The 8,964-nt window shown below is 38.6% G+C and overlaps 1 protein-coding gene and 1 long non-coding RNA gene across 2 annotated transcripts in view; both read right to left on the reverse strand.

Annotated features, from left to right (window-relative positions):
- Positions 1-5,740: 5,740 nt before the first annotated feature.
- Positions 5,741-6,533, reverse strand: LOC106524782 (uncharacterized). Its single transcript, XR_001311036.1, has 4 exons — positions 6,473-6,533; positions 6,353-6,379; positions 6,116-6,138; positions 5,741-6,021 (listed from the first exon to the last, which is right to left on the reverse strand). It is a non-coding gene; the product is annotated as an uncharacterized LOC106524782 (long non-coding RNA).
- A 535-nt stretch (positions 6,534-7,068) lies between these two features.
- The window catches only part of pa2g4b (proliferation-associated 2G4, b), a 10,652-nt gene continuing 8,756 nt past the window's right edge, over positions 7,069-8,964 (reverse strand). The window contains exons 11-13 of the mRNA XM_014018764.1: positions 8,198-8,325; positions 8,035-8,088; positions 7,069-7,951 (exon numbers count right to left, since the gene is read on the reverse strand). Coding sequence (XP_013874218.1) covers positions 7,892-7,951; positions 8,035-8,088; positions 8,198-8,325 — 242 coding nt within the window. The 3' untranslated portion in view covers positions 7,069-7,891. The remainder of the gene's footprint in view (positions 7,952-8,034; positions 8,089-8,197; positions 8,326-8,964) is intronic.

Below are 8,964 nucleotides of genomic sequence, written 5' to 3' on the forward strand. Positions count from 1 at the left end.
AATAAATAAATAAATAAATAAATAAATTAAGTCAGTTCAGTTCACTTGTACAGAACATAATTTGTCACATTAAAGCTGGAAAAAATGGAATAATTGAGCATGGATTGTCTCTTTTTCTTTTCTTTTTGTTTTTCTTTTGCATCACAAAAACCTGGTATTTTAACACACGGCTCAAATCCACTGAAAGCAGAGAAAATGTATTTTAATCTACTGCTTTTCAGGCCACAGATAAAACAGCTGCCAATATATCCCAGCAGCAAACGCACCACTCTCTGTGATGTGGGTCAAAAATCATCCGTCCTGTTTGCACAACCAAGAAAAGCAGACAAAATACTACAACATCTGTTCTTCCACGCCTCTTCTTAGCAACTTTAAACTGAGCAGGGTCTAAAATTACCTCTTTGTTGCCTGGAAAAACCCTGGCAGTTATCTGTTTATTTGCTCTGAGGGAGAAAATTTTGATGATCCTTTGTGTACACAGATGAACTCAGTCAGCAATAAGCAAGTCTTCATGTAACATTWAAAAAATGATGTTTGAAATGTGCAATTATTGTTGAAGAACTTTTTACAAATAGTGACGCTGGTTAGATTTTGATTATGATAATGTTYATTATGTGCATAAAACTGGATTGTATTGCTAGACTGAGCATGTGTTGCATTTGTTTGTCAAACCACTTCTGCTTTGGTATTTAGAAAATCTTTTCTATTTTCTCCCAAGCAATTGTTTTTTTTGTTTTTTTTTAGTATCTGCAGCTCAGTCAACAAAAGCAGTACAAGCGATGGCTCCTGATTGGCCCCAGAAGCCATAAATGTTTCTCGATGACCGTCCACATGATTTTCAGATCTGTGGTCTGGAATCAGCTCTTTTCCCTCGGAAGCAGAAGTGGTCATGTGATGATGGGTCAGGGATGTTGAAATGATGAAGGCTCTGATGCAAGAAAGGTCAGAGTCATCATGACTGAGCTGAGCCTCATGTTCCTCAGAAGAAGAAAAAAAGGAACTTTGCTTTGGAAGAATTTAAAAACATTGCTTTACACTCGACACCACAAACGATTGCTTCCGTTTGTGGGAAAGCCTGATTTGAAGAGACGTCCTTTTTTATTAGAGTTTGGTGTTTTTAGAAAATTAGCATTGTTGCTTACAAATATGCAGCAGTGCATCGATTATTGGGAAAAAAAAGCAAAACTTTTGTATGATATTCTCAAAGTTTTCAAAGTTTCAGTGTGCATTTTTAAAAGCTTCTTTTAAAAAAAACTTGTYCTTGTTAAAAACTTTCACATATATAAAATGTGAAATTCAGTATGTTAAGTCAAAGGAAGCAGAACAGACACTTTTCCTGACATGTCAAAGGTCACCGCTCACGCCTGAGCTTCCCTCAGTTACTAATCAACCTAATAAAGCTCTCTCTCTCTCTCTCTCTCTCTCTCTCTCTCTCTCTCTCTCTCTCTCTCTCTCTCTCCTGCAAGGTGACACTGATACCTAATACTTCACAACTGTGCATTCTGGAAAATAATCTCATAAAAAACGGTGACTGCAAGGACACTGAGCTACTTACAATTTATGTTGCAAAAGACAGGATGAAATATTTGACAACACACAAGGACAAAGACTAAAGTACATCTGTAAAATTGTCTCGAGTCCTGCAGAGATTACTGCAAAAGACTCCAGAAGGACAGAATCTAAGTTCAAGGCATTTTTTTTTATTTCAGAATAAGGGAGACTGGGGTAAGTTGAGACACCCCTTGTTGCAAGGAAACGGTAAATAAAATTGATCATGTGACCAAATATTTAGGAGGGTGTCATTTCATGGGGTCTGTGAAGGTAAGAACCACATGGGTAAAGTGGTTAGACATTTATTTCCGAAAAAACATTTTTCACTCTTGAAAGTGAATTTAGTCTGTAAGTTTCATGAGAATTGTGTTTAGACCAAAATAAATCATTTTAAATTTGTTTTATACATCAATTGTGGTCTCTATGAGCTACAACACAAGATCTTAAACCTAACATAAAAGTGCACAATATTAGCTGTGGGGACTAATAATGTCAAAATGATAGCTCTGGGGAAAATTGAGCCACCGGCTCAACTTATCCCATACACTTGTGTATTTTGGCTGTAGCCTACAGCGGGTAAAATAAGTATTGAACACGTCACCATTTTTCTCAGTAAATATATTACTAGAGGTGCTAATGACATGAAATTTTCACCAGATGTCTGTAACAACCCAAGTGATCCATACATACAAAGAAATCAAACCATAAATGTCCAGAAATGAAGTTATTTGTAATAATGTGGAATGGCACAGGGAAAAAGTATTGAACACACTTACTGAAATTTATGTAATACTTTGTACAAAAGGCTTTGTTGTCAATGACAGCTTCAAGACGCCTCCTGTATGGAGAAACTAGTGGCATGCATTGCTCAGGTGTGATTTTGGCCCATTCTTCCACACAAACAGTCTTCAAATCTTGAAGGTTTTGTGGACCTCTTCTATGAACTCTGATCTTTAGTTCTTTCCATAGATTTTCTGTTGGATTCAGGTCAGGTGATTGGCTGGGCCATTCCAGCAGCTTTAGTTTCTTTCTCTGAAACCAACTGAGAGTTTCCTTGGCTTTGTGTTTGGGCTCATTGTCTTGCTGAAATGTCCAGCCACGTTTCATCTTCATCATCCTGGTAGATGGAAGCAGATTTTTATCAAGAATGTCTCTGTACATATTTCCATTCATCCTTCCTTCAATTATTTGAAGTTTGCCAGTACCATATGCTGAAAAACAGCCCCACACCATGATGTTCCCACCTCCAAACTTCACTGTAGGTATGGTGTTTTTGGGCTGATGTGCAGTGCCATTTGACCTCCAAACATGATGTGTATTCTGGCATCCAAACAGTTCATTGTTGGTCTCATCTGACCAGACTATATTCTCCCAGTATTACACAGGCTTGTCTAAATGTTGTGCAGCAAACTTTAAAGGAGCTTCAACATGCTGTTTCTTCAGCAGTGGAGTCTTGCATGGTGAGCGTGCATACAGGCCATGGTGGTTCAGTGCATTACTTATTGTTTTCTTTGAAACAAWCGTACCTGCTAATTCCAGGTCTTTCTGAAGCTCTCCACAAGTGGTCCTTGGCTCTTGGACAACTCTTCTGATAATTCTTTTCACTCTTCTGTCAGAAATCTTGTGAGGAGCACCTGGTCGTGGTCGGTTGATGGTGAAATGATGTCATTTCCACTCCTGAATTATGGCCCCAACAGTGCTCACTGGAACCTTCAGAAGTTTAGACATTCTTCTGTAACCGATGCCATCGTTATGCTTTGCAACAATAAGGTTGTGAAGGTCTTGAGAGAGCTCTTTACTTTTACCCATCATCAGATGGTTCTTGTGTGATACCTGGCCATCATTTGGGTCTCAACCAGCTGATATTAACTTGCACTGACAAGGGGCAGGCTTGYTTTCTAATTACTGAGAGAGTTCAGCTGGTGTCTTGTCTTTCCATGCCTTTTTACACCTCCCTTTCTTCATGTGTTCAATACTTTTTCCCTGTGCCATTCCACATTATTACAAATAACTTCATTTCTGGACATTTATGGTTTGATTTCTTTGTATGTATGGATCACTTGGGTTGTTACCAACATCTGGTGAAAATTTCATGTCATTAGCACCTCTAGTAATAAATTTACTGAGAAAAATGGTGACGTGTTCAATACTTATTTTACCCGCTGTATATGTCTTAAATATTAAATCAAGATTCTGCATTTGTATGATTACAGAGTGGACATCATGCCTCGTGTATATAAGTGCAAAACAATTAGGGGAGCCACCACGGATGTTGAAAGAGCCACCAGTGAAGTGAGAGAAGGGAAGTCTATTCGAGCAGCAGCTAAGGATGCCAAAATAGACAGAATGACACTGAAGAGGTACATTGACAAAAAAGAAAATGTACCTTTGAAAAATAGACTATGATGGAGTAGCAGAGGCTAGAAGGATTCTCTCAGATGGCATGGAGTCTGAACTTGCCAAACATTTTAAGAATCTCGCAGACCAGTTTCATGGGCTTACTACCCTCAAATGCAGAGAACTTGCCTACGAGTTTGCAAAGCGACACAACATCCCTGTACCAGACAACTCAAGAGAAGAACAAGCAGCGTAAGAGAAATTTCACATAGAGATCTATCTAAATATGTGAGGTTYACCCCCACAATTACTGCCAACCAGCCCACTAGCTAAGAAAATTCAAGCAAACTCAATTGGTAACTATGTTAGTAGAAAAATATTATTGGCTTCATTGAAATCTTTTTTCCAGGAGTGGATTGGCTTGAGTTTTTCAAAAACCAACATCATCTATCATGCCGGACACCAGAGACCACGTCCTTGGCAAGGGCCACTGCCTTCAATGAACACAGAATATACACAGAATATTGCGTAAAAGCACTGTTATTTAGGGAGGGAGAAGGTAAGAGAGGGGTGGGGTGATGGGGAAGTAGGCACACGGCTCATCTTACCCCATTCAGGGGGTAAGTTGGGCCACAAGAACACTTTTTTAGACATGCTATACTATTGAAAGTTATGTTTACACTCATTCTGTTTGTTTGAATGGATGCACAACATCCTGAAATATATGCAGATATATTGGCAACAAAACCATGATTGCCTTGATGCAGTGATCCTAAATATGAAAAATGGCTCATCTTACCCCCTATTGTTTTTGAAGCCAGTCAGGGCTAAATAAGGCATTTGCAATTACTTGACAGTCTAGCAAAATTAGTTTTGTATCTCTTACATTATATCATATTATTTTTACCTATTAAATGAACACAACTGCCTTATTTTGACTGGATCAAGATGGCCTAAAGTGATTTAGTGCTCCCCAAAGTTCTATTTTGAGTCCAACATTGTTTAATTGTATGCTTCCTCATGGAAACGTCCTCAGGAAGTGGTGTGGTCTCACCATGTTGTACATGCTGATTTATGTACTGAAGTTTATTTATAATACACTTTAATATCCGCCCCAGAAAAGCTCCATGGTGTTCATACTTCAGGCTGCTTTGCAGGTTAAACTGAGTTTAAATTGGCACCATCAGCAGCTCAAATGAAGTCATTTTCAGCTAAACCTCTATCAACATACCTTATATTGTGTTCAATACCAATTAATATGTTCTGATTTGAATGTGAGGGTAATGTTTTCTATTTGTAGCATTTTTTGCAGCCATGTAGGTTTTTTTTTCACCTTAATTATGCAAAATGTCTTGTTAGATATTTTTATCATTTTGTGTTTGATTCTATTGCATTAATCAGGTCTTTAAATGCTTGATCAGTCTGGAATGAATGAAGCTTCGTCTGTTCTCAGCTGAGAACAGGCCCAAGCTGCCATAACTTCTGCAGCCTTGCTGGCACTACTGATAAGAAATAGCCCTGTGATTAGACAAAATGTATCTTTTCTGTTCCCCGAGCGACGTCAGAGCTTTTCTGAGATCTAAAATCTCTCATCTTTGCAAAGGGAAAAATGATCAAAACTACATACTCGTGTCTGATTTTTTTCCTATTTCTTTAAGGTGCATTAATTGTCACCCTAACATGTTTTAACCAGTTTTGTATTTTTCTATAATTTGCATTGAAACCGTTTGTATTTTGTTTCAATCTTTTTTATTATTATTTTTAAGACAGGTTTATAGACAGAACAGTCTTTTAGTGCAAACCGCACTCAGATTAAATCCTTTAACAAAAGTGACAAAAATAATGCCATGAGGACTTTATAAACCAAAACTTTTAATCCCAGTATAAACAAAAAAACTAAATGACAAAAAGTTGAGGAACTGAGAGGAACAGGTTCAGAATGTCCCAGAGAAGAAGCAGACATCCAGCAGGAGTTGAGAGGCCTCCTGACCAGCTTCAATCCGCCCTCAGGCTTCACAGGGGTTCAGGAGGTCCAGCTGTCCTCAGCGGGCTGCTTGGCTGGCTGCTAACACAGCTGGAACCGGGACGCCTCACTTGGACCTCTGCCTCATCTTTCTCCTTTTGCGCTTCAGCCTGCGCACAGAATCACGAACAACAATCACAACATTCACGTTACTGAACTCAACGCAACCACCGAATGAGAAAACGTGCATCACGAAAATCTCACCTGCGCATGCGCTTCTTTCTCCACTATTAACAAAATAAATGCATAAAAATAGAATTAAGAGCACATCCAAAAACCAACAACAAAGACTAATGAATCGTAGACACTTGCAGGATTATTGCCAAATGGCTGCAAACACACACACAATCTCAAACTGGCTAGCTAGCTAAGCTAACATACGTTAGCACAAGTAAATAAAAAAAGTCCCTTTATCTTACTGCAGAAAATTAAAACACCAACCTTAGCTCGCATTTTCAGGAGGGAGGGCTGAAAAGCAAACAAAAATGCCAAGGATTAGTTTTCTTGATCATAAAATGAAGCTGATTAACATGGATTCTGAAAACGCTTAAATGTACTTACCAAAAGCTACCAAATCCGCGCGACCTGAAACGTCATATTCCAGCGACACTGAGTAAGCAGTGTTTACGTCAAATGTGGTGGACGGTTAATGAATCTTGGGAAATAGATTTTTTTAACACTACAGGGAAAATATCATTTTTTAAATTGATTTCAAGGTACTTTAATATTTTCCAGGCCTACCAGCTTAACTGTCAGCTTTAGTTTAATATTTACTCCTTCTTGGAACATGATTTTTTTAATCATTTGATCTATAATGTGGGCTTTTTTTTAGATTCACTTTAATTCCTTAGGGATTTTCCCTCAGGGAAATTGTAATTTCCTTTTTCCACACAGCACTCTTAGTTATACATCAGGGCTTTTTTTTAGCTGACTATTCTAAAGACTAATGCTACTTTATAAACAAAAATGGGGTGGGCTGGTGCCCCCCCCCCCCCCAATGTTTTAGCTCTTGAGAGAGCATATCCTTTATCAGAATTTCTAAAAAGAAGTCAAATATTTCCATACATCTAGTATTACACTTTCAGCCTTTCACTAATGAAGAAAATCACAATAAATTTCCTTCATTGTTTAAAAAAYAAACAAAACAAGTACACAAATGATGCCAGATGGTTATTTATTGTTCCCAAAAATAGTCGCTGTAACTGGGATTTGTATTACAAAAGCATCCATCAATCTATCTAACCAGTACAGACTTCATATGTAAAAACAGACTGTCAGACTCAGTAGTGGCACCAAAGGACTGAATGTTCAACCCTTGGCAGGAAGGACAGACCTTCCACCACAGAAGAAAAGAAATTAAAAAGGTATTCATATGTCAGTTTTAGAAGTGATCCAAATAACCTACTGTGGAMTCCTGGAAGCATCAACTAAAGCCCAGGCCTAAGAGTTGGAAGTATAAACGCTGCGATGAAATTTCATTTAAGAGCACTGAATCATGACGTCACGGTGACAGATGTGTCCACAAAAAGTTCACACTGCTTTCAAAGGCATGGATTTAGGGTGACTGACAGGAATTTCTTCAAAAGCCACGACACAGCACTGTGCATTCCTCATCCTCAGCTGCTCAAACTCCTTTCATTTCCCACTTTGTTCACCACACTAACCGAGGAGAATAAATCAAAGAGGAATGGTGATCTCATGAGGATATGCACAAAACATCTCTTCCATGGTAGAACTGCAGCAAAAAGCTTACTAAATGTATGTTTGTGTGTGAGTGGTCAGAGTTGGGTTGTCTGCAGTTAGAGAAGTGTGTGTGTGTGTTTCAGGATGCAGGAGCAGCATCATCCCAGGCTGACATCAGTTAGATTCAGAGGTGTTCACAGCGGCTGTGTCCTCGAGTGCCTTAGCTGGCTGGGACAGGAGCTAATCGTGCCGTCTGTTCTTTGGGTCTTCAGATTTCTGTCGCCATTTATTCAGATTTTATTCTGCAGCTTCGGTCTCCATCGCCTGTTCTGTTGCACTCTCAACAGTCTTTGAGGCCTAGCAGAAAGCGAAGAAAACAAGGTTTGAGCAAACAAAACACATTCCTGTGTTGAAAAAAAAAAAATTACTCTGAAAATCACCTTCTTTTTCTTCTTCTTCTGAGTCCTCCGGCTGGCTGAGCTCTGAATCAAAGCCTTTATGGACACAAAGTAGACCAAGGTAAAAAACAAAACAAAAACAATAATAATATAATATAAAATTAAACCTTTCAGCCCAGTGCCACCTCCATCAGTCCTGTCTTACTTTTAGCTCAGGATCCTCCACTTCATGCTCAGATTTGTAGAGTTCAGGCTCAAAGAGAGAGCTGGTGATCCGCAGAGGTCCGTTAGCCATGAGCAGCACGGTGAACTTGAACTGGGCCACAAACTCGTCTGAATTAAAAAAAAAAAAATTGGTGTTGAAAACTGAAGACTGTAACGGCTGGCACTAACAAAACAGAGCTGTTTGTCCTTACATCTTAAAACTGAAAAATCTAATTATTTTAAGTCTCYAGTGTTCCTTCCATCATAGTTTATTTTGAAAGGATTGCTCAGCCAGAGTGCCTGCATCACCCCAAGACTGATTCATTGGAAAAGACTAAACCATTTAGCAGCAGCTTAAATTATCGCTGTGCTGAAACTTACTTTTAATACTTAGCCCTGCATGAATACGGTGGTAGGTCTATGGGACCATGGGAACAGTCAAATATTCAACGAAAAATTGAATAATTACAGAATAACTCAGAGTGTTTGTTGCCTAAACCATAACAACTAGTTAAAGCCTACTAGAATCCAGGGTAAAAGTCTGTTTATWTTAAATTTATCTGCAACAWCAAAAGGACTCTCGACTTACTGAAGAGGTGTCTAATACTGTAGTGGAAAATTTGACCACTATCCTTCATGGGTTCATAGTAAGAGCTGCAAAAACCTTCAAATACACTGTTTCTAAAGCAGGGTTCCTACAGTTTAAAGCAAGTTAAATTTAAGACTTTTTAATGCCAACTGAAATTAAATTTAAGACCAATTTCATAA

The sequence above is a fragment of the Austrofundulus limnaeus genome, unplaced genomic scaffold, assembly GCF_001266775.1.
Source record: "Austrofundulus limnaeus strain Quisiro unplaced genomic scaffold, Austrofundulus_limnaeus-1.0 Scaffold3, whole genome shotgun sequence".
Taxonomy (NCBI): domain Eukaryota; kingdom Metazoa; phylum Chordata; class Actinopteri; order Cyprinodontiformes; family Rivulidae; genus Austrofundulus; species Austrofundulus limnaeus.